This window comes from Arvicola amphibius, chromosome 6 (assembly GCF_903992535.2).
Source record: "Arvicola amphibius chromosome 6, mArvAmp1.2, whole genome shotgun sequence".
In the NCBI taxonomy this organism is placed as follows: domain Eukaryota; kingdom Metazoa; phylum Chordata; class Mammalia; order Rodentia; family Cricetidae; genus Arvicola; species Arvicola amphibius.
In genome coordinates this window covers 121,320,611-121,346,166 of record NC_052052.2, presented here as the reverse complement: position 1 = coordinate 121,346,166, position 25,556 = coordinate 121,320,611, and the positions used below count along the sequence as shown (strand labels likewise).

Here is a 25,556-nt window from a genome sequence, read left to right as displayed (position 1 = left end):
GCAGGGTTAGTTTCCCACACATGGACACTGGGCACTGAGTAGAAAAAGACCTTTCTGGGTAACGTGGTCTGCTTTCATACCTGGCTCTTCTTGGCTCCCCCAGCCCTCTACTATGGGGCTGTGAGATCCAAATGAACAAGCTGCAGTTCAGCCAAACCCACTTAGTAGTCTTTAATACTAATACATTGAGTGCCCTGAGCTGCTTTTCCACCCCTAGCTATCAGGACATTGTGAGATAGCCAGATGGGGAGCTAGTAATGAAGATTAATGATGTCCTTGTGATTCGTGGATGGCCATGTCACTCAGACAACATGGGCTGCAGGTTTTTGCTGTAGGTGACAGACCTCCACCATTAGAAGGCTGGAGTGGGGGAATTACATACACCCAGGAAAATGACAGGTCAGGTGTGAGCAACGTAGCAGGGTGGAGACACCTGATGTAGGTCAGCCATTTTAGCTGAAGATGGAGTAGTTGGTAGCTCTGGGAGATCCCCCTTGATGGCCACATAGGTCTGCTGTTAACCAGGCAATGTTATGGTAGAGGAGCTCATTTGGACCTGACGTGTCCCCCTCCACCCCGCTTAACCACCCCTCATGATGTGCTTACATCATTTCCTCACGTCAGTAGGATGATTTTGCCAGAGGAAGAAAAGGCCTGTTCTCTTGTGCTGCTGAAAACTTAACAACTTACCAAGCTTTGTATCATACTGTAGTGCAAATTCTAAACTCTTCGACTGGAAGCTCTGGACACTGGGTATTTTCTCCTAGACCTCAAGAAGGGAAAGCAAGAGACTGCATGCACTTGCACAGTGATAGAGAGGAAGGGTTTGAGGGAGGGACCGCTTCACCTTGCAGGTGTGTCTCTCCCTCTGTGCTGGATGCAGGCAGTACCACCTGAACTAGAAGGTGGCAATGATGCAAGAGTAAACAGGCCACCAGGGATCAGCCTTCAGAAGGATGCTAATCCAGTAGAGATGAAGAGTCCATCCTCGAAGCCATGGGCTACTGTTCTTTTGCAGAGGCCTTGTGGTTTCCCTGACTCTCCCCAGTACCAGCACCTCCCCCACTCTCGCTTACCCTTCTTACCCCACCCCTGCCTTCAAAGTGGATCCAGGACATGGAGATTTGCAGGTGGGTGAAACAAGGATTTGTATTTCTTCTAATGAGCATTGTTCACAGTAACAATGCAGGACCCAGCCTCCTTAAGCAGACATGTGCTCAAATTCCTGCCCCTTAGCAGGTGGTCCTTAATGTCTCCAAGACGGTACCCACAGAGGCTGAGGACAAGCACAGACTGGGGTGTGGGGAGCCATATCCTGCCTACCTGTGCATCTCACAGGAAGCTACAGAGAGACTGATAGAGGAGCTTCTGAGATTTAGCAGCTGGTGTTCCAGGGACCAATTGCCGGGACACCTGTCTGTGCAGCTAATGTTCTAGACTCCTCCCTTCCTCCTGTCCTTTGTCCCTTTTCAAGTCAGCCTATCTTCTTTTCCTTGTGCAACACCTCAGGGTTGACCCAGCTTGCTCAGAAGAGCCTCTCACAACCCTGTAGTGCCAACCCTGCCTCCTTCCCATCCACTCGCCCTCTCCCACTTCTTTCTGTCTCCCTTCCCCTGCTCTTTAGTTTAGTACTTTGGACTCTCTTAATGATATAGTGGCCTGTGGAGGAGAAGAGAGTTCCAGATGAGGCTGGCCTGTTTGGGGGTGGGGTAGGATGTAGATGGAGGGAAGGGATCCCAGCGCACTCCCTGCCACAGTCCTGGTACCTGGAAACCGCAAGCCCATCTCGGTGCCAAGGCATGTGCTCTTGTAGGCAGGCAGTGCAGGAACTGGAGAGGTTGCTAGGCTGCCTGCTCTGTCCACAGAAGCTACTGTCCTCATGTCCTAGCTGAACATTGTATAACCTGCTCACAGGTTCTGCTCCATTGGGTTTACATCTGGTTCTCTGGCTCTCCCTGCTCCTCCCTTACCCATCCTCCCAAGCAGGGCAGATGTTTGTAACTCCATTGTTTCTGTTATCTTGGCTGTCTGGCACTGTTGTGGAGACAAGCCTCTCTTCAGCTCAACAGGTAAAGGATGAGACTGGAGTGAGGTGGAACTGGCAGGTAGATGGGGCTTCTTGAGGACCATTGCTTCTGGAACGGGATACAAACCACATCACCTCATTTCCTCAGGAGGCAGCTGTTGCCCCTGGGTTCTAACAGCTTCTGACTTCCCCACACCGAACTGCTCTACTGCTTCAGCTGCCTGCTAGGCCCAAACCCACTCTTTCCTGAAAACTCTGCAGTTATTCTTGCTCAGACCCTTGCCATCCTGCTGCCAACATCTGAGACATCCATGGCAGTTCTATAACCTGCGTGAGCCCCAAGGAACCAAGAACCTCCTTGACCCATGCTACATCTCTACTTTGGGGACCTGCTTGAGTCCATACTGGGATCCAGAACCCTCTCATCCCCTGCACTCCCTTGCCTTGCTTTCTTAGTAGCCCTAAAGATAGTGTCCTTCCTGCAAACACCTCTCCCAGGGCTCAGATCTCTTCCTGGGACTACTTGTCCTTTCCTCTTTCTGGGATTTTTTTCTTCTTTCCTGGGATCTTAAAGATACAAGTCCCCTTTCACATCCATCTGGGTCCACAGAGTCAGGTGGCCTCTAGGTTGCTCACTTTCTAGGCTTCTTAAATTTTGTCGCCCCTACCAAGGTTAGTGCAGGACTGAAATGTGACCTTGTCTTTGGAACCACATTGCTTGTTGGGGATCCTTGTAATATCGAATGCTGGCCTTGGGTCCTGATCTTGGGAAAGGGCCTTGGGAGGACTCTTTGCTAGGGAGAAGGGAGTTCAGTTGCCAAAAGGCTGAAAACCCCATTGATTAGATGAATGCTCTTCAAAGTATGCTTTGATGGAGGACTCTCATTGGTTATAAGAAACTGCCTTGGCTTTTTGAATAGGGGCAGGATTTAGATAGGGTGAGTAGACAGAACAGAATGCTGGGGAAGAAGCAGTGAGGGCATGATGCCTCAGGCAATTGCCATGCCTCTCCTCTCTGGTCAATCGCCAGTGAAGACCAGCCACCATGTCAGACATGCTGAACTTTCCCGGTAAAGAACACCACCTTGTGGTGCTACAGGCAGATTTATTAGAAATGGGTTAATCAGAATGTGAAAAGTTAGCCAATAACAGGCTAGAAATAATGGGCCAGGCAGTGTTTAAAAGAATACAGTTTCCGTGTAATTATTTCGGGGCATAAGCTAGCCAGGCAGCCGGGAGCCGGGTGGCGGGAAGCAGCCCGTTGTCTCATCACCACAGAATGGTGCCCACGTGCATAACTGAATCCGCAGAAAGCTTGAGAAAGCTTGGGAAAGAGTAGAGTAAAGCATGGCTTCTTGGTGGCAGCAATTTCTCGGGTCTTCTCTGCTTGCTAGAGGCAAGAAAACACTCTCATCGAAGAGAGGCTTCCTGACTCAGCTTTAGCTGCAAAATCCTGCAGCTCTTTTAAGAGGTCCTGCCACGAAAGACTTAAATGGTGTTGATGAAAAGCTGAACACGTGTTTTTCGGTTTTTGGCCATAGCAGGAAAAAAGCTGTGCTGTTTTAAAATGCTGGCTTTCTGGGCCATCCTGCCAGGGCAAACTCTGACTCTTTCAGGCAGGTGGTCCAACTGACTGTGGTCTGTGAGCAGAATGCTGCAGCTTGCTTGCTGGATGCCTTAGAGTTGTGGCAATAAAAATGGTACAGCCGGTACCTCTGCCATGAGGCTGGAAAGCTAAGGAATGGGCTGGATCCAGCCACCAAAGTCACGGCTTTAGTCCTACCGATATTGTTTGGTAAATTAAAGACTCATGTGGTCACAAAAAGAGAGATATACAGTAAAAGAAAGATTCAGAGTCAAAGAAAACATCTAAATGGTTTACAGTGTGTTAAAAATATATGCAGGCTAAAGGTTAAAGTTCTTAAAAGTAAAAAAGAAAAAAGGAAGTAGTTGGGTGTGGTAATACACACCTTTAATCCCAACATTTGGGAGGTAGAGGTAGATTGACCTCTGTGACTTGAAGGCTACTGATTTTTCTGCATTTATTTTGTATTCAGTTACTTTGCTGAATGTGTTTATCAGTTATAGGAGTTCCCTGGTAAAATTTTTGGGATCATTTCTGTATACACCATATCATCTCCAAAAAGCAATACTTTGACTTCTTCCTTTCCAGTTTGTACCCCTTTTATTATCTCCTTTAGTTGTCTTATTGCTCAAGTTAAAACTCCAAGTACTATGTTGAATAGATATGGAGAGAGTGGACAGCCTTGTCTTGGCCCTGATTTTAGTGGAGTTCATTACATTTCTCTCTATTTAATTTGATGGTGGTTATTGGCTTGCTGTATATTGCCTTTATTATGTCCATTGTATCTCTGATATTTCCAAGAATTTTATGAGGAAGGATGTCGAATTTTGTCAAAAGCTTTTTCAACATCTAATGAAATAACCATGTGGTTTTTTTTCGAGCTTAATTTAATGTGGTAGACTACATTAATAGTTTTCAAGATGTTGAACCATCCTGCATCTCTGGGGTCAAAGCATACTGATTGTGGTATAGGCGATCTTTTTGATATGTTCTTGGATTCAGTTTGTGAATATTTTATTGAGTATTTTTGCATCAATGTTCATGAGGAAAATTGGTCTGTAATTTTCTTTCTTTGTTGAATATTTATGTGGTTTGCATATCAGGGTGACTGTGGCCTCATAAAAAGATTTTGGCAATGTTTCTTCTGTTTCTATTTTGTGGAATAATTTGAGCATTGTTATTAGCTCTTCTTTGAAAGTGTGGTAGAATTCTTGGCTGAAACCATTTGAATCTGGGCTTTTTGGGTGGGGGCTGGGAGACTTTTAATGACTGCTTCTATTTCCTTGGGGTCGTTGGTCTGTTTAAGTTTTTCTTCTGATATTGATTTAACTTTGTTAAGAGATTCTATTGAGAAAATTGTCCATTTCTTCTAGAGTTTCCAATTTTGTTTTTATTTTAGTGATTTTAGGATTTTAGCACTCAGAGTTTGATTGTTTCCTGCCTTCTCCTCGTCTTGGGCATGTTTGCTTCTTTTTGTTATAGAGCTTTTGTTTGTGTTGTTAAGTCACTAGTATGAGATCTCTCTAGTTTATTTATGAAGGCACTTAAAGCTTTGAACTTTCCTCTTAGCACTACTTTCATTGTGTCCCATATGTTTGAGTATGTTGTGCATTCATTTTCATTTAATTCTACAAAGTTGTTTTTTAATTTCTTCCTTGACTTCCTTTATTCAGAAGTGAATTATTCAGTTTCCATGAGTTTGTAGACTTTCTGTTGTTTCTGTTGTTCTTGAAATCCAGTTTTAATCTATGGTGATCTGATAAGGTACAAGAAGTAATGTCACTTTCCTTGCATCTGTTGAAACTTGCTTTGTGACTGAGTATTTGTTCAGTTTTGGAGAATGTTTCATGAAGTGCTGAGAAGAAAGTATATTCTTTCGTGTTTGGGTGAAATGTTCTGTAGATATCTGGTAGGTCCATTTGAGTAATAACGTCTGTTAGCTCCATTATTTCTGTTTAGTTGTTGTCTGGATGACCTGTCCATTGGTGAGAGTGGGGTATTGAAGTCTCCCACAATAAATGTGTGAGGGTCAATAAATGATTTACATTTTAGTAATGTTTCTTGTACAAATATTGGCATAGATGTTAAATATTACAGTGTCCTCTCGGTGGATTTTTTTGAATATGAAATATCCTTCTCTATCTCTTTTGATTAATTTTAGTGTGAAGTCTATTCTGTTTGAATTTGAAATAGCTGCATCAGCTTTCTTCTTGGGTCCATTTGACTGGAAAATCTTTTTCAAACCCTTTACTGTATGGTAATTTGTTTATCTTTTGTGTTGAAATGTGGTGTTCTTGTATGCAAGGCAGAAGGAATGAGAGCATATTTTCCTATTATTCTGTTAACCTGTGTCTTTTTATTGGGGAGTTGATTCCAATGATGTTGAGAAATATTAATGAATAATTATTTTTAATTCCTGTTATTTTGGTGGTAGTGTTGGTGGTGGTGGGTACTTGTGCGCGTGTGTGTACGCTCGCTTGTGAGCATGCATGCATGCACACATACATATGTGTGTTTCCCTTCTTTGAGTTTTGTGTGAGGTTATCTATTGCCTTGTTTTTGTGGGTGTAATTAATATCCTTGGGTTAGAGATTTCCTTCTAGTACCTTTTGTAGGGCTAGATTTGTGGGCAGATATTGGTTAAATTTGACTCTGTCATAAAATATCTTGTTTTCTTCATCTATTGTGATTGAAAATTTTGCTGAGGATAGTAGTCTGGGCTGGCATCTGTGGTCTTTTGGAGTTTGCAAGATATCCATCCAGGCCCCTTTTGACTTTTAGAGTCTCCATTGAGAAGCCAGGTGTAACTCTAATGGGTCTGCTTTTTTACTTGGCCTTCTTTCTCTGCAGCTTTTAATATTCTTTCTTTGTTCTGTGTGTTTAGTGTTTTGTTATGTGGTATAGGAACTTTTTTTCTGGTTCAATCTATTTGGTGTTCTATAAGCTTCTTATATCTTTTTAGGGGTGTCATTCTTTAGGATAGTAAAATTTTCTTCTATGATTTTGTTGACTATATATTTCTGGGCCTTTGAGTTAGAATTCTTCTCTTTCTTCTGTTCCTACTATTCTTAGGTCGGGTCTTCTCCTTGTGTTCCAGTTTTCCTGGGTGTTTTGTATTAGGAAATCTTTAGATTAAATATTTTCTTTGATCAACAAATTTATTTTTCATGTCATATCTTCAACATCTGTAGTTACTGTTTGCTTATCTAGACTTTCCATTTCCAGAATTCCCTTTGATTGTGGATTTGTTTTTGCTTCTATTCTCATTTTCAGGAATTTTAGGTCTTGAACAGTTTCCTTCACCTGTTCATTTTTTCCTTGACTTTCTTGTCCTTCTTTAAGGGATTTTTTTTTCATTTCCTCTTAAAGGACCTCTGTCATCTTTGTGAAGTTTGTTTTAAAGTTGTTTTCTTGTGGTTCACCTGCACTGGATTGTTCAAGTCTTATTGTTGTATGATAGCTGGGCTCTGGTGGTGACATGTTGCTTTTCCTGTTGTTGATTTTGTTCTTATACTGGCATTTAGTCATCTTGGTTTGGAGTGATTATTGGTCTAGTGTTTTGTTATGTGGTATAGGAACTTTTTTTCTGGTCCAATCTATTTGGTCTTCTATAAGCTTCTTATATCTTTTTTTGGGGGTGTCATTCTTTAGGATAGTAAAATTGGTTCCTAAGTTTGTCTTTGTTTTGGATGGGTGCTTTGTTGCTTGGTTTCTGTTCCCTCTCTGGTTTTTTGGCCTAAGTGGCCAGGAGTTCTAATGACTAGCAACTCTTCAGGTTTTAACAGGGTGTCTCCAGTGGGTTTTTTGTGGCCTAAAGGACCTCTGGATTTTGAGTACCAATATTGCCTCTGTGGTTCCAAGTATCTTTGTGGTCTCTGGGATTCTAGGTACTTGGATGGTCTCAGAGATTCCTAATTCAGCATGCCTGCCACACAGCAGATGATTTCTAGCAAAGTTGTGGCCTGGGATATGGAGTTCAGGGGTGGGGTGCTATTGGAGGCTGTTGGGCCAGCTTCAGAGAGTGTTAGCTGGCTGTGGGCACTGTTTCACCGTGGATCCCTAGAATCTGCCTGGCTTTGGGTTAAGCAGAAGTGTTCTGCTTAAGGTGTTTGCCAGAATATGGAGCCCAGGGGAGGTGCTGCAGTCTGGGATTGTTGGGCAGGCTTTAATAAGTGTTAGTGGGCCGGGGGTGATGTCTTACCTTTTGTTGCTAGGGCCACCTTGGCCTCTGATAAAGGAGCAAGAGGTATGGGATGAAATATGGAGCCCAGGAGAGAGATACTATATTTAAATATTTTTATTGAATTATTTTCCCTTTTTTTTTCCTACATAGTGTGCTGAGTTCTATTGCTTACTGTTCTCTGTCAATCAATCCTCTTTTTGCTAGGAGGCTGCATGGGCTATCAATAGTGCTTAATGACTTGTCCAGAGATCTTAGAGTTTAGATGCTATATGAAATACCTATCCAGATTTCCTAGGAGTCAATGGGTCAGATTTTACACAGCAGGATCACATACTTTGTGTTTTATTGGTGCTCTTGTGTTTCTTCAGCTATCACCTTAGGGTCACAATGCAAACAAAGTTTAGCCTTCAGGAGGCAATCAGTGTATACTTAATACTTCCCGATAGAACCGTTTTACCTCTTGCCCCTGCTGTGATCATCTCAGTGTCTAATGACTATGGGTGTGACAAGTCACTTACTTCTCTGACAAGCAGGGCCAACGGTAAATCTAAGTCTTAAGCTTTCATATTGTTCTGCTAATTCCATATGTAGTGAGTACCTAAGTGGTCTCTGCACCCTGGACCAAGATAACAGTGAGTGCAGTGCCCACGGCATGGCATAGTATGAACCAGGTTGGGCACTGCAGGCACCACAGCTCCACAGACGTGAATGTGTGGACCTGCAAGCACACAGAGAATATCCTGTCCTATTTGTGATCGGAAGAACTAAGATGTCCCGGGCGTGAGATGAGTGCCCCAGCTCTCGTATCAGGTTAACCTGCTCCTTGGTGCCTGACTCATAAAGGGGGAAAAAGCATACTTTTCATGGTGTGGCTCACAGGACACTGGTGAGAAGCATTTTGATCAGAGCATCTTCAGCATGGTATGGCATCCAGACAATAAGAACGTAGGCCTTGCCAGTCTGCCTCTCCTTTTTATTTGTCATTGTTAGCTTAGTTTTCAAAGTTTCTGGCTAAAGACAGCATTGAAAGTCTGACGATTTCCTGTACCTCTAATTTTTCAAAACCCCATTCATCAGAAAAAATATCTGCTTGTTTGCACATGAATATCTATTAAGTATCACTTTCCTGCCTTCGTCAAAAGCATATTTTTGATCACATTCAATCACTAACTTCCTAACAGAAGTCAAAGGAAATAAAATTTTTTTTTGTCAAAAATACTGTTTTGTTGACATATTATAATGAACTTAAAATGTACATATCAGGGTCAAACTCTCAAAACAGAAGCACGTTTCCCACCTCATGAAGGTCACAGAGTATGCACACAGGCCACCCTGAGTGCAAACCTGTGCACCAGCGTTCCCCTCTCGCTCCTTCCATTCCAGAGGACCAACCACCCACGGGGCTGTGTGGCTTAAAGAGAAAAACGGAAGCTATCATTTAAAAAGTGCTACAAGATGTGTGTATACAGAGAACTGGAGTGAGTCCTTAAGGCAAGTGGCGTGTGACCGTCTGTGGGCTGTCTGGGGCAGTACTGCCTAATCCTGTACGCGTGGCTCCATCTGGGAAAGTACTTAACTTGCACTTTTCTTCGGGTTTGGTTTTTTGGGGGCGCTTCTAGCTTTGACGTTCTTCTTAGGGCTGGCAGCTTTGGGAACGGGTGGCTTTCCCTTCGGCTTGGGGGGGGTTACTGCGACTGGTGCGGCTGGCTGTTCGCTTCTTGTCCTGCACTGTCCTCTGCTGTTCACGGAGCCTCTCTTCCCACTGCTGGGAGGCAATTTGTAGATGTAACTATCAAATACACGGCACCCTTTTATGCAGTGTAACTGATACAAGACCGGACGCAGGAGGTTTCACATTAGCGCGGTTACACTGTAATATTGCGGCCATTACTGTGCATTCCCTAGGTTGGGCACTTAGGCTTCCATGACTGGAAAGAGCTCTGTATGCAAAGAAGTCTAAATACTCAACTCATTTCTTTGAAGCTCTTCTCGGCATCGTTTTCACAACCAGTAAATAAGCACGTAGATATTATTTTCAGAGGTACATAGAGCCGCTGAAAGTCCTTGCCAGAATTTAAAGTCCCCCATCTGTTTCTACAGCTCATGCCCCTCACCTGTGTGCTTCTAATGGCCACCCTCAGAATATAGTATCTCTATACAACAAAGCATTCTAAAATAGTGCTGCTGTCACGAAAAGCAGAAGTCTATGTAGCCTTCCGGCAAACCAGTTATTGACTGCATTGAAGGAATTACTTCAATTATCCAAAGGAAAACAAAATTAGTGATTTCCCCTTCTTCACTGGATCTTCCAAGACCCCATGTGCACAATGCTGACCATGCACAGCACGGTGCTCTATATATAGATGCTGTAACTTTCGTTGTATATACGCACCTATGGTAAAGTTTAACTAATATGTTAGGCACAGTAAAAGATAATGATATCAAGAATAAAATTATTGCATCCATTTACTATAATAAAAGCTGTCTCTCTCAAAATGTATTATTTTGTATTTTTGAACTGTGAATGCCTGCAGGAAAACAAACAAACAAACAAACAAAAACTAAAACATGAGACACAGAGAGGCAGATAAAGGAGAGCTGTTGTAGCTGACTACAATGCCCAGACCACTGGGGAATGAATCATCTTATGGGTAATTAAGTTTCCCTGAGAGTAAAAGTTGTGGCAGGTATGTGTGCGTGCATGCATGTATGTATGTATGTATGTATGTATGTATGCATGTATGTATCTGTGTATGTGTTATTTTGGTGTGTATGTACACACGTGTGAAGCACAGAGGCCAGATGTTTAATTTCTTTCTCTGTTGATTTTTCAATTATATTTTTGTCTTGGAAACTGGAAATGCAATTCTGTTAGAATATTCCTTCTCATTACTGTGCACATACTTGCTGAGTAACTCCCAAGTCTCTGATAGAGTTTTAGCCCAAGTCTAACAAAATGATGTTTAGTTCTATTTTATAGACATGCTCAGTGTTTAGCTGTTTTCTCCCTAAGTTATTTTTAACTTGCTTAAAAATTTTTAAATATCCAAACTGAAAAACTGGACAGGAATGATTTCTTTTTTGAAACTAAAGTATAAATTCTATTTATTTTGAGGACCAAAGTAGATTTAAAAATTCCAAACCAGTTGCCACTTTTAATTGTAGATGATTTTCATCTGCGGTGGGGAGAATATTCTAACTCTAACATATCTATCAATGTGGGAGTGATATTACCATTAAAATTATGCATTTACCATAAATGAATTGCTTTTGCTTATGATTATTTAGAGACATAGCTTACATTATTTTAAGTGTAGTATAGTATGATTAGTTGTGTATAAGTTTTAGAAATATTTACATATCTACAAATATATGTTCATTTCAACACCAGTGAATACTGAATTTTTATTGTTTACTTTATTAACTAAGTTGTAATACAATAAGAAAGAAGAGTGCAGCCAGGCAGCACTCAGGAGGCAGAAACAGGCAGATCTCTGTGATTCTGAGGCCAGCCTGGTCTGCAAGAGCTAGTTCCAGGACAGGCTCCAAAGCTACAGAGAAACCCTGCCTTGGGGAAAAAAAAAGGAAGATGCCTAATTGAACCTGGAAATAACAGGTGCCTTATATTGGAGCACACTGCCTCAACAGTGAAGTTGCATAACAGCTGCTGATAACAGTTCTGAGGAAATTATGTGTGATTCTCAACTGCACATTTAAAAGACAGGTGCTTTTTGCCATTGCTTGCTCTTGTGAGAGCTTGGGGAGAAGACATTGTAGGAAAATACCCAATCTATAGAATTTTCTTACAGTCCTTTCTACCCAGGCCCACCACGTTCTTAATTATACTTACTATGGACCTTCTACTAAGCTGATCTCTCCATTTTTCAACTAAACAGTTTTCAAGAAGCATCATCCTAGGGGGAAAAAAAAGTAAATTTATTGGCAATTAAATTTAGATTATAAAAGTAAAACATGTACTAATGCATAAAATCATACTTGTTTTCAAATAACTCTTATCCCCATAACCTGTATGTCTACTATTAGTAAATCATGGATTTTTTTTTCTTGTTCCTATATGTTTCTGTGATCACACTGCATATGTAAACCATTCTTTACATTTTTATTCATTGTTACAGTTGTTTCCTGGGATGATTAGAAAACACAAAATAAACTATGATCTATATATAGTACAACTATGGATACCTACTTAGCTGTTCTCTGCTTCCATTTGTTTATCTCACATCACTCTTGCTGTGTTGAATATCCTTGCCCAGAATAGTGTGCACTGGCTCACTGCTTCCTGTAGATGGGCTCTGAAACTAGAATGCTGGCCCAAACGGGGCCTTTTGTTTTTATGTTTTTAGAGGTGGTACAGTTGTTAAGAGAACCAACTTCTCTTGCAGAGGATCTGAGTTCAGTTCCCAGCACAACACAGAGGCCAACAATCAGCCGCTGATTCCAGTTCCAAAGGATGTAACGCCCTCTTCTGCTCTCCCTAGGAATGGTACATATATGATTCATGGACATGCATGTGGCAGAACAGCCACACACACAAAGTAAAAATGAGCAAATCTTTTTAAAAAGGATTTTCAATAGAGTACCAATCATATTTAAAGTAGCCTCTTTTTCATCTAATTCACTAACATTAAAATACTAATAAAAGTAGAATCTGTTTATTTGAACTTGGGAAATACAAAGGTAAAATTTAATGTTTATTTACTGTTTGTACTTATGGAAATTTTCCACGTAGATTTATGCACACATTTATGCAGTGTGTTCTTAAAACTTTAACTGGTAATTTCAGAGAATAATGTCTCCATTTTCACCATATCCATTACAGAGGCATGCCCTTTTCTACTTGCGTTTGTGACTATTGTGCACAACATTTCATGCAGTCACAATGTGCACTGACATTTTCCCATGCAATTTCTTGCATTGATTTTGTGCTTATCAAGCACTTTGCATTTCATTTGCCATATTCTTAATTAACCAGTTTTGTCCTTTCTGACCATGGGTTTTTAAAATGTTCACCAATTTAATACATTATAAATGTGCTTCTTAATACAGTGAAAAACAGACATTTTTTCTAAATAAATATATTTTTAACTAATGCATTCATATGCTATTGTTTTATAACATTTCCATCATAAAATATTCTTTTATTTGTTGTAATTGTTTTCAGGAATATTTCCATTAGCTGGGTCTGTTTCTCACAGGCCTATAACTCCTGCTATTTAGAATTGAGACTGATGGAGGAAGGTTGTAAGTCTGAGGTCTGCCTGGGCTATATAATAATCTCAAGGTCAGCCTATATGGCTTAAAGTATAAAGCAAATTGAGGGTTGAAGGCTTAACTATGTAATAGAGAACTTGGCTCACTGAGCACTCAAGGCCCTAGGTACACTCCTCAGCACTGAAGATAAATAAAAGAATTTCCTTTGCTTTATCTCTATGTCTATCCTTAAACTACATGGTTTCAAAAAGAGTAGCTTTATGCCAGTTCTGTATCTCTTCATAAGGTAGATCTCTAATTACTTTAAATGTATTCTTTACAAAAATCCCAGTCATCTGAAAATAGTTGCACTGGCTGAGTCTACAATCCACTCATCTGCTCAGAAAGAACTGAACGACTAATAACACAGCGTGGCCTCAACTGAACCCTGCTGTGCCAGGGCACATATAAACCTAATGAAGAGTCCAGGCGCTGGCCACCGCTTGAGAGAAACAGTTGTAAGCGGAAAGGCAGTTTTAAAGCTGAGAACTTGCAGCCCTATGGCAGAGCGATCAACAACTGATGGAATACACAACTGTGCATTGAAATTATGACATTTCCAAAGACGCATTTGCTTTTTAAGTTTAGAGGGATGGAGCCCTAGGCTTTATCAAAAAGTAACAGATAAGCATGAATGCGAGAGAATGAAAAGTGGGGGTGGGTGGGTGTTATATAAAAAGGTGTGCTTTTCCTAGATAAAATTCCTGTAAATTACGGCGTCTGTCATGCATGGGACAAGAGCTGAAAAGTTCACCTCTGTATTCTAGGAAATGTACTGATGGGATGAAAGAATGACTGGGGAGAGAACTGAGCAGATGAGCACTCCCCAGGAGAGGGGTGTGTGTGTGTGTGTGTGTGTGTGTGTGTGTGTGTGTGTGTGTGTTCAACTGTGCTTTGCTTTGTAATGACTGGGTTTGACACTATATCTTCTCAGATTCAGAAATAATCTTAAAGTTTCTAGGTGTGCATGTGTGTGTGTGTGTGCAATGTTCTAAGAAAGGGACTTGAAAGTATACAGCAGGAAACACATAGAACTTTAGCCTAGGATGACTGTGAGGTAGCCTCTGAGCACTGGACACGACTTTAAAAGTCAGACCTCTTCATGATGGGGCTGATAAAACGAATTAAAGTAACTGCTCTCACTCAGAATAATTGACTTGTTCATGTATTTTAAATCACCTAGTGGATTCTGAAATAGGTCTTTAAAGGTTCTACTTAAAATATTTTCCTAAATTTCTCTTATTCTATTACCTGGAAATTTAGAATGTTCAGATATTGAATAAAATTATATTTAAAAAACACAACATCCAAAAAAAATCTACTAAAATATTCTTTAAGTGACAACCGGCATGGTTCTTTACGACCACGGCAGCTAAGTGAGATTCACGCACCATGTCCAGTTCCCCTGCTCCCTGGAACCTACCTTGAACGCCACTCATAGCACATGATGAGGACATCTTGATGGGGCAGGATGTGTGGACACTGGCAGGAGGAATTTGTGATGAGGGGCACTTGGGTTCGAGGGATGGGTGAGGAAGACTTGAAGATCTCTTTCACATCCACCACGGTTGTTACTTCGCTGCAACCACTCCTCTGGATGGCTTTTATTTTGGCATGAATAACTGCAATTTAAAACCCAAGTAACTGTTGTTATCGAAGTCTTTGGTGGGGGGAACCCGACAGTGCTTTAGAGCCGAATCCAGAGCCTCTCTTAAAGCGCTACTCCTGTAATCATGGTCATGTCCGAGCAGCCCTGGTGCAGTCAGAAAGCACACACTGCTACATGCAAAGCATCCTATTTTGCCAACATTCTCTTGAAATTCATGAATCACATCACAAAATAAAAGGGGAATCAGAAGGCCAGCATTAGCCTGGACTTACAGGTTACCAAAACTTGCATGTAAACATTTGTATCTGTTTCTATTTCCCTCTTATGAGTTGGAGGATGACCATATGATCTGATTTGGAAGACAAGGTAAAGCTTGGATTCCTTCAGTTACTCATCTAGTATTTGACTTTCTTTTTACTGGAAAACATTAGTCATAACTGCCAGGTTCCCACAGAGCGCTGGCTTTTCTCTAACCACCAAAAAATCCTCCTATCGTCCAGGCTGAACTCATTTCTGAATGTTTAGACAGCGTGCGACCTAACAGGAACAGTTTCCAACTGCAAGGCGTCTCTGAAAGCTGCTGTTCTCTGTTCATTTACGTCACAAACTGACAGGGAGGCCCAGGGCGAGTGGACATGAGATTGTTATTACAGGTGGATGTTCAGGTCATCACCTTGGTCTCGTTTTAAGTTTCAGATTCGTTGGATCCTTGCTACTTAGTATTCTAGCGGAGTCGCTGATCAGCCCAACACAAGTCTGTTTTGAATTCACCCTAGGAAGCTGGCCTAAGAAGGATCCAAACGTGTATCAACTGAGCAGTTCATCGCCAAGGGGGAACTAAAACCTGGCACCCCAGGGATAATGGTAGTGGGGGTTAGATAGCTCTGGGTAGACCCAGGGGCCAGATCTTGGCACACAAGGAACAAAGCAGCCAACATTAAGACAACAGCTTCATGGAACACATTTCAAGAAAGGAAAAAAAAGCTACACGGAAAAAATGAAATTTTCTGTTGTTGAGTTGTCTATATTGTTATTTCTGACTCTCAAATCGGACAGCTGAACTGCAGGTTATTTTTCCAGACTTCTGTACCTCCCTACTTTCTTACATGGTAAATAATCGAAAGCTTCTTACCGATACACAATTTCAGTTAAAATACGAAAACCAAGCTGACAAAGAAACGACTTTACCTGTTATTTCTTTGTTCTTGTTATTTTAGGGGAAGTAATTTAAGAAATGCAACAAAAGATTAAATAACCCAAGTAGACACTCGATTTGTTTTTATTTTTTCTTCTTTTCGTGTGTGTGTGTGTGTGTGTGTGTGTGTGTGTCACATGTAGGTGGATGCATGTACGTGCTAGTGCAAGCAATTGAATTGCCTCAGATCTCAAGTACATATTTTAAAAGAACACAACTCAATTTAATTGCAAATGATGAGAGTAGAATTAAAAATACTTAAAACTTTTAAAATACCATGATTGATTTGTTTTTCCTTTGGATGAAGTACTACATGGTTTGTTCAAGTAAAAGAGAGGAGTGTTAAGCGTCTGTAACTATTGATGAGGAAAAAGCCACACAGTTCGCCCTTTGTCCTCTGACCTTCAGATAACCAAATCCTGCTGGGCACCCTCGTCCTTCCCATAGCGGCACAACTGAGAAAGAGAAGAGTTGCCCCCTCCCTGCCACTTTCTGCACAGCAGAAACGGTCACGGAGACCATTTTTATGTGAGTGATTTATTTTGTTTTTTTCTTTGATGTACCCAGAAGAGCAAGAAGTTTTATAGTTGTTGTTGAGAGTTCCAGAAACCATATAACGAACAACCACAACAGCCAGAAAATCCATCCTTTCTCTTCCCTTGACTAGTACATTCAGCCTGATGTGATTTCAGTGCCGTGGTGTGCCAAGTCCCCAGAGCAAATGGCATTATCCGAAGACTTACCATAGCTGTAGTTTTTGCTCAGGTATGTTGCCAAAGTCGGCTTCACCTTTTTGCACTTGCACCGATCTAAAAGAGACATAAAAGCACATGGGAAGTGGGGAAGAGACATCACTGCGGGAAGAAAGCAAGGGGTGCCTGAGGCGGGGACTCACCTGGGCTCAGGCGTTTACAGTCCGCATCAAAGGGCCTCTCCTGCATCATCATGTCTGGTGTGATGTCTATCCACTTCACATCTGAAAAACAAACAGGGCCCCGGGGTGTAGTCAACGACTGTGTTCCCTAATCCAGATTGCATAAGGGATCCTCAAAGGCTACAAGCCAACACAAACATCCAACACAATGTTACCACTGTAAAAATAACGTGATTGTCACCTACTTTGCTCATGACACTCAGGCTTAAGAAAGAAGTCTGTGAGTCAAGAATTTGCTGACTCAAGCAGAACTTGGTGTGAATGAACATCCATTACACCGACCTGTATCAATCTCACCCACCCCAACCATCCCAATACTGTTGCTCCAAGTAGACAAGTTGGCGGTTCTCCTAGCAGAACAACCAGACTATTCCCGCGTTGCCATCTCTAACTGCCATGCAGAAACAATCTGAAGTTGCATTGCCCAAACTAAACATAACTCCCAGGCATTTATGAGATTTAAGCAGTTATCTAATTTAATTTTTTTCTCATATTCTCAGTAAGAGAGGAGTTTAAAGCAAGGCTCATAAACCACACCAGCCCCCTTTGATTCACATTCTGGACCCAGTCTCTTTTGATAGCCACGATCTGACTTAGGAGAAGCCTCGGTAAAATAATGCAACACTGTTCTCAGGTTTCATTCCAGAAGTGAATTCAGAGAGCTCTTTCCAACAAAACCAGTAAACCAGCAGGGGTGGGAAGAGCAGGAAGTGACACAGTGGTCGGATTTGTCAACGTGCAGGCAGTGCTGGGCTCAGTGACCACAACATAGGAACAGAGTGGAGTTTATCCAATTTACAGGGCGACTACGTTTAAAAACTTTAGTCCTTGCAGGGATTGAGAATTACTTTTGCTCTTTGAGAAAGAACTTCCACCCAGCACTAAATGAGAGTGTATTAACCACCACATAGTGGGACTGATTCAAGCCTTAGGTAAGGACAGGAGGGGCTTAACACCATCTGCTTGCCTGACTATTGTTTCTGCTATCTCCCTTAAATAAAAACGCCTAAGTGGTTTACGCCCCCCCCCCCCCTCCGTTCTTCAGGGAGTTAGGCACATCTCCCTGCCTTGAGGAATCTCTGCAAAGTAATCTTCCCTACCTCCCACTGTCCTCAAGACTCTGAACAGTGATGGTACAGGAACTGGTCAGCTGTACGTGAGGCTGCCTGGTTCTCACGTGATTGTGTCGACCCCTGGACTCTCTCTGGGGGTACCTCCTCTTGCCTTACCTTCTGGAAGGTCCGTGACTATAGCCTCGGGAGAGATGCACACTCCTCGGTCATAGACGGGTAGCTCGTCGCAGGCCAGGCTCTCTGGCCAGCTGTGGTTGTACATCTTCATGAGAGGCTCACAGTCGTCGCGTGCGCGCTGGCACACAGACTTGCAGGGCTTAATGGGGTCGTGCAGAAACTCCAGGGTACAGATGGGTGCATACATGGCGCAGAGGAAGAAGCGCAGCACAGAGCTGCAGTTCACATCCACCAGCTCCTCGTACTGCTCGATGGCCAGGATGGCGTTCTCCTGCGTGCTGTGGTGCAGGTGGTTGGGCATCCGGGTGATGTTCCAGGGCATGTGCCGGCACATGGGGATGCGCACAGCCTCGCAGGGCGCGCCCCGCACGCCCAGCGCCAGGCGCAGCCACAGGCACAAAGCCACCAGGATGGAGAGGAGCATGGCACTGTCCTCCCGCGCTGCTGCTGGCAGGAAGGGCCCTTCTCTTCCAGTCCCCCTGCTCTTCCTATCTCTTTACCTAGGAGCAGCGGGTGAGCTTTTCTGCAGGTCCCCACTGATGGATAGTTCTGGGGTTTGGCCGCTGATAGCCCCTGGGCACAGAGAGCACCAGTAGCGCCAGCGTTCAACCTCCAGAGCACCGACCCGCGCCGGAAGCTCCAGTCTCGGACCCCGCAGCTCGGAGCGCAGCCGGACACGGCCATTGCGGGACCCTATTTATCCAGACTCGTCCCCTGACGTGGGCTCAGCTGCCTTGGCAGCTGTGAGCGCAGAGTCGGCTCCCAACTTCGCTGCTCCACCCCCTGCCTCTCGAGCAGAAGCGCTGACCTCATCTCTGCCACTGGGCAGCGATTCCCCCAAAGTCCCTCCCTTTTTAGAGTGGCTAGTCCCTTTTCCTTCAGATCAAGAAAATGAACATCTTGTATTCAGTCATTTGGGACACTCGGTACGAGACGCTGCAGGAAAGACTTTAAAGAGAGAAAAAACTCTCTCTTTAAAGAAAAGGCTCAGCTGGCCTTAAAGTTTCCCTAAGTAGAGAACTGGAGCCACGTGACCCTGCTATCGCCCTTTAATTTAGAAACTTTTGCTTTTCCTTTCCGGTAGGGGGCGAGAGTTGTGAGAGCAGTGTGGACCCTAGAAAGCCCAGCTAGGTGTTGGAACCAGCACCAAGGGACAGTTTATATAAGCCTCCGGGAGCCCGCCCCCGGTTGTGTGGGGTTTCTTGTTGCTGTTGTTGCTACTGAAGTTCTGTGGCCTCTGGACTTAGTTCTGGCTCAAGTTTTACCAGCCATTTGGTCTGTGCGTGCTCCAGGATCTTAGAACTGCCCAGGGATGCAAGAGCATCCTTGGGTTGGAGAAGTTTCTTTGCTTGCTTCCTTTCTCTAAATACTAATTCCTGAGCCCAACAGGAGTGGAAGCCAGGAAAAAACAAAGCCAACTTAAGACAACACATTTTCCTAATCCAACAGTCTGGTCTTTTATAAACTATAGACTATTTTCCTTGAGTAAGAATACACTGGCTTTGGAAAGCAAGTGTACGGATTGGGTTTACTTTCTTATTTGCATGAGAAAGGCAGCAAAGTCAACACTGGTCTCACTATTCCCAGAAAAGAGGTGTTACTTATGCAAGCTTCTAGCAAATGTCTGGCAGTCAGACAGCAAGGCTTCTGGTGTAAATTTGCTATCCCCACGAACAAGAAGAAAACATGGTTCCTGGATCTTAATCTTTAAAGCTGTGGTTGAACTTGAAATCCAGGCTTAAGGACGTTCTCTTGCCTCTTCAAAGCTGAGACTCGTTAAGATAGCTTAGCTGTAAATCTGGCTGAGGATTAAAACAGCTGGGCAACATGGAGCAAAACAAAACACAAATGCTTTTGTCCTCTTTACTGGGTAAGGTGTGGGGACAAGTACTTTCAAGACATTAATTCACCTTAGCGTTCTGACACTATTTGGAAGCTGCCGCAGCGTTCCCTCAGGCCAATCGAAATAGGTATTCCGGTTTCCTACAGAATGGGTCTCTAGTTCCAAAGATGTCAAACCATGCCAGGAAAATATCAAGTAGAGGGGGTGGCCCAAACAATATCTAAGGACTTTTCCAGTGGCGAAATCCCAAGTTTAAACCCCTCACTGAGCAACCAAGTTTTCATGTTAACTTCCCAATGGGAGCAAGAGACTCAGGACTTCCCACCACTTTCCCCTGAGCTGTCAGGGAGGCATCCTTGGGGAGGGCTCACTCTTAGGCAGCCAATTCAAACTTGTTACATATTTAACTATGCAGGCTCCTCACCACTTCACCTCAAGGTTTCATGGGCTTTCCTGATGTTATCTGATTGCCTATTCTTTAATACAGAGAGACTGGGAATGTAGTTCATAGGTAGAGTACTTACGGAGCAAGAGTGGGGCCCCAGGTTCATCCCAACCCGGAAAGAACAGGAAAAGGAGATGTTAAGACAGGCATTTGGGGCAGAGGGATAGAGCCAGATCTTATTGATGAGCTCACCCCTAGTTCACCCTCAGCCTGGGGGAATGCTGTCTGCAACCCTATCAGGCCAGCTGACAGTCTGTCCCTTGTGTTTTATAGACTGTGTAACAGAGTGAAGGGACTCAGGACACTGTCAAATGTTCTTTCTGTTTTCCTGCCCTCCAAAAAGGCTGTGATTCTAGTTCTAGCCCTAAAGCCATTGTTCTCCAGCTGAGTGCTTCTCTGGGGGTGACTCCCTGCTGGTCCCTCTGTGCTCCCTTCTCTTCCTACTTAAATGCCTGCTGCTCTCCAGGATTATGCCCTCAGACCCCTTCTCCTAACTCTCCACTCTACCAGGTTTCCTCAACCGTGGTACATCTGAAACTTAGGACTGCAGAGTTCTTTGGCAAATGTCCCCTGGAGAGGGGGAGGCAGGAAGCATCTACCCACCCACCTCAAGTCACAGGAACCTCTCTGATGGGGAACCTCTTTCAGCCAAGGCCTTTGAAAGGCTGGACCAGATTGAGGCTTGGCTTTGGATACAAAAAAGCCGAGGTCCCGCCCTCTTGCCCCTCTCTTCCCACACTCCACACCCAGATGTTGGACCTCCCCCCCCCCCGTTCCTGTTTTGTGAGTTTCCCTTTTAATAAAGAAAAACCTTAGTATACCCTATTTGAAGTTAATGTGGGATTATTTAATTCGCACCCTCCCTCACCCCCATTTGACGTGTTTGCTTTATCTGGCGCCCACGTGGCAAAGTGTCCACGTTTATCGGGGCCCATGCTCCTGGTTTGCCAGCCTGGTTTGCCTCGCCTGGTCGGGACCCATCTGGGGCGGGCTCACTCTTAGGCAGCCTTCACTCAGGAACACCCTCAACCACTTTCTACTCCTTCACTCTTCAACACATTTGTTATTCATTGCAAATGTAAATCAACTTGTAAAGCAAGGGCCTTTAAAAGAAAACTGTCTCCTCACGACTTGATTGTATAGTACTAATCCTAACTTTACTTAAACACAAACCCAATTTGTTCACACAGATTTAAACCCTGAGATACACAAACCTCTAGACTGGAAGCTTTGCCATGCAGGAACAGAGAACAGTCTCACTGAATTGTGACTTGGAGGCAATGTAAAGGCCTCGAGACTGGAAATTGCCCAGCGACCACTAGTGTCATTTCTTCACAACACTTAAAATTTGTTTTATAAAACAAAACAACAACAAAAAACAGGTCGCAGTTTTGCCATAAACAAATTACAGAGGCCAGAGAAAGTGCTGCACCTCTCTTTCCTCCTGGACCCAGTAGAATCGCCCCACTGAGGCTTTGCGGGTTCAATCCTGCACCTCTTGGAGAAAAGTATCCCTGCTCAGCTCGTTCCCGCTTCTCCGCCCCAAACCTTTTAAATCTCAATGCCCTTCAGGATGCTAGTGGCAGCACCGCCGCTGCGTTTCCTGTTGGCAGCAGAGAGCAGTGAAAACAAGCTTTAGTAAGCAGCCGCCAGGGCAGAAAGAGCTCCTGGGTTATTCACGCGGCTTTCCCAGGCCGGCTTTCTGAGCCTCTCAACGGAAAAGCGGGAGAGGCCACCGCTCCCGAGCCCGGCGTCTAGGAGCTCACCTTCCGCCCAGCGCCGAGAGAACGCGCAGCGCACCCACGCCTGGCCTCCGCGCTCTCTTGGGCTCGGCTGACCCTGGGGCGGCTGATCGTGATGCACGCACATGCTCCCCGCCGGGTGGTCCGGGGGCCTCAGGGCGCCTGGCTGCTGGGTGGCCTCTGGGTCTGGGCGCTGTGCGGCCTGTGCGGCCTGGGGACAGCAAGCTCACCGGGGACCCCGCAGCCTTGCCAGGCGCCCCAGCAGTGGGAGGGGCGCCAGGTTCTGTACCAGCAGAGCAGCGGGCACAACAGCCGCGCCCTGCTGTCCTACGATGGGCTCAACCAGCGCGTGCGGGTGCTGGACGAGAGGAAGGCGCTGATCCCCTGCAAGAGGTAGGCGGCGTGGAAGGGCATGGCGGCGGCTAGGGGAAGCCAGGTCAAGGCGTTTGGCACCCCAGCTAGACCTCCACCCGAGACTGGCCCCTTCCGACCCCCAAGAACTTTACAGGGGCTCTTGGGGGCGGCGATGCAGAGGCAGGCAAAGAAAGGATTCACCAAGGGCAGGATGGAACAGCCAGACACCCAACTTAGCCCCAAGTCTTCACTGCTGAGTCAGGCTCCTGGCACCTGGAGCCCCCTGCAGCCTAGGGCGTGTTTTTTCTAGAAGTCGCCTTCAAGGGAGACACAAAATATACTCTAACAATTTTGTTTACAATTACAAAACTTGTGTTTGTGTGCGTGTGTGCGTGTCCGTGTGTGTCCATGTGGAGGCCAAGGGACAACTTACCAAGTCAGTTTTCTTCCTCCTTCCACCATGTGGCTCATAGGACAGCACTGTTAAAGGAGGGGGAAATGATTTTTAAAAATAGTATACAAACTCCTTACCCATTACAATATTAACATTTTTGTTTAAGCCTTGAGGATTTTAGCTTTTGGAAAAACTAGTTAAAACTCCCATTAGAGCAAGGTAATGTCACTTGAAAACTACCATTAGATACATGTATTAATACATGTTAATTAGGGTGCTAAACCTCTCATTAGAGCATATGTACTGACTGCCACCTTAAAACTTCTGCTAGAGCATATGTACTCAATGCCCCCCTTAAATTCCAACTAGACACAAGTACTAACATCCGAATCCTTCTTCCACCTATCCTCTTCTCTTGTCAAGTTTTTACTTGTTCCCTGTTTTTAATGACCATGCCAATAGCAAAATGGGAGGGCATGTTATCACACACATGCTCATACACATGCTCACATACACACATGTGCACATGCGCACGAACACGTGATTGACAGTGTATCTTTCCATTTTGTGATGACAGAAGGCACACTTTTCCTGGGATGTCACCTTCTTTCTGGCCCCTTTAAGATCCAGTTTCTAATTTAAGATCGCCACCTGTCTCCGTGCCTCCACCCTCTGCTGTCTCCCAGCGTGCTTCATGTGGCCATGCTGGCGTCTCCTCATGGCATTTGTGCCACAGGGAAGTATGACGCATGATCACGGTGGAAGGCTGCAGTGGGCAGTACGACTGGTGGGAAATGGCAACCATTAATTTCTAGCAGAAAGCAAAGCTTGGGAAAACCATTTCACCTAGAATCATTTGCCACTGAAGTGTTGGACTTCTTGGCTATAAATAGGGAAAAGGCAGAACCTTCCAAACCATCTACTTAGAGTACAAGACCACACATTACCAAGTCAGGAAACCCACCTTACTCTTGAATTCTACTTTTGAGAATTCAATCAATCATGGACAGAACATACGTGAAATCGCATTGCATGTACTGAGCACATACATACTATTTTTTGTCTTTGTTCTTTAAACAATATAAAACCGACTTGCATAGCATATTATATTTGTTATTGGAAGCAACTGAGAATATATGGAAGGGTATTTGTAAGCTGCATGCAACTTTTTGTCATTCCTAGATCAAGGACATGAGCATCCATAGATTTTGGCATCTACGGAGACCCTGGTTCCAATCCTCCTTGGATATAGAGGGACGGCTTTACTTCTGTGTCTGGAAGGCATGACACAGCAGTGTCTTTATGAAAGCATCAGAATGTGTGCAAAGACTTTCAAGAACAATGAATGTTTTTCATTGGGTCTTGACAGACATAATAATATCCATCATTTGAGTGTGTTATATAGTGTAGAAGTTCTGAAACTTGGTCTGTTTTTATATAATTTTGTTTAGCTGTCCACACACCACAAGGGTAGATTTTATGATTTCCATTTTCCATAGAGATGCTAAGACCTAGGGAGCTTGGCAGACTTCCCTTCTATCACACAACTGAGGCTTATGAAAGCGGTACAGATTCTGATATTTGTGATATACTAAGTTCACATGCCTTCATCCACTCTTCATCCGGGAAGCTTTTGTTCATGGCAGACACCGTGTCAATTATCAATGGAGTGGGCCTTGATTTTAAGGGAGCTAATTAGTCTGAGGGAGCTAATAGTCTCAAAAGTTTATTATCATTGTGTGGTAAGATGAAGGATTGATTAAGAGAGGTGTAATGAAGACAGCTACGACGGCCCATAACCAGGACTTTCAGAGAAGGCGATGACCCAGTTTAATGGTCCCCTAAACCCTAAGTGAATCCACCAGGGTGACATGCAGAAACTATTTGTAAGGGAGACATCAGTATATGTGTACTCTAGGCTCAGTATGTTGTCATCTGGGAGTTTTCAAGCAGGGTCAAATATATTTTGAGAACAGCAGCCAAGTCACTCTGAGAGATGAAGGTACGGGGTATGGAGAAAGGTCATGCTGACGGAGTTTGAACAACGGGATGTCATCATTAGGTGGCATGAAGATCGCCAGATACATGAATGAGATTTCATCCTGAAGAGGTTTAAAAAAAAAAAAAAAACAGAGCAGCGTGGAGTGAGTGGAGAAGCTAAAACCCAAGAGATTTCTGGTGGTTTCTGATGTAGGGACACTGGACACGTGGCTGCATTGTGGAAGTGTTGAAGAGGTAATGATGTATGGGCGGTCAGAGGTAGCAGGGTGTGAAGAGAAAGGGAGGAGTCAAGCCAGTTACCACTACTGGTACCTAAAATGAACTGTACTGGTGGCACGGAACAGGGATTGCTCTCTCCACTCAGAGTGAGGGTGGGGCGCTACTCCTTAACTGCATTTATGAAGACCGTACAGTGGTTATCTGTTGGTGAGTAGACATGAAGAACATGGGCTGGAATGACCAGAGTTGACTGCTGATGCTAAGCAGTGTGACCAGGAAAAGACGAGGGGTCATTCTTACCCAAGGAGTATTTTTTTGCTATTCAAGAGATTTGGCTATATAATCCCATAGACCTAGGCCAGATTCTAGTTCCTGAAAGTGGACTTTTGTAGATTAATGTAGTTTTATGGGACTCGGTTTATTCTTTTATAGACTAGGGATCTTATAGCAACCAATTTATCAGAAGGCTCTGATGATTCCCTCGGTAAGCTGAAGTATATAAAGC

General features: G+C 43.8%; 2 protein-coding genes across 2 annotated transcripts in view; one reads left to right on the top strand and one right to left on the bottom strand.

The window, feature by feature from the left end:
* Positions 1 to 9,427: 9,427 nt before the first annotated feature.
* Sfrp4 (secreted frizzled related protein 4) lies at positions 9,428 to 18,477 on the bottom strand. Its single transcript, XM_038334987.1, has 6 exons — positions 18,033 to 18,477; positions 16,765 to 16,845; positions 16,613 to 16,678; positions 14,489 to 14,687; positions 11,645 to 11,708; positions 9,428 to 9,559 (listed from the first exon to the last, which is right to left on the bottom strand). Exons 1-6 carry the CDS (start codon positions 18,475 to 18,477, stop codon positions 9,428 to 9,430), a joined length of 987 nt encoding a protein of 328 aa, XP_038190915.1.
* A 3,721-nt stretch (positions 18,478 to 22,198) lies between these two features.
* The window catches only part of Epdr1 (ependymin related 1), a 30,839-nt gene continuing 27,481 nt past the window's right edge, over positions 22,199 to 25,556 (top strand). Inside the window, exon 1 of the mRNA XM_038335196.1 lies at positions 22,199 to 22,476. Within this exon, the coding sequence (XP_038191124.1) occupies positions 22,199 to 22,476 (278 nt within the window). The remainder of the gene's footprint in view (positions 22,477 to 25,556) is intronic.

What these genes read in the sequence shown, in the direction of transcription:
- Sfrp4 (XM_038334987.1), bottom strand. Translation starts at nt 18,477, where the DNA reads ATGCTCCTCTCCATCCTGGTGGCTTTGTGCCTGTGGCTGCGCCTGGCG. An exon ending in TGCTATGAGTGGCGTTCAAG is followed by an intron (nt 11,709 to 14,488) that starts GTAGGTTCCAGG and finishes TTTTCCCCCTAG; the next exon opens with GATGATGCTTCTTGAAAACT. An exon ending in AGCTTAGTAGAAGGTCCATA is followed by an intron (nt 9,560 to 11,644) that starts GTAAGTATAATT and finishes ATTGCCTCCCAG; the next exon opens with CAGTGGGAAGAGAGGCTCCG.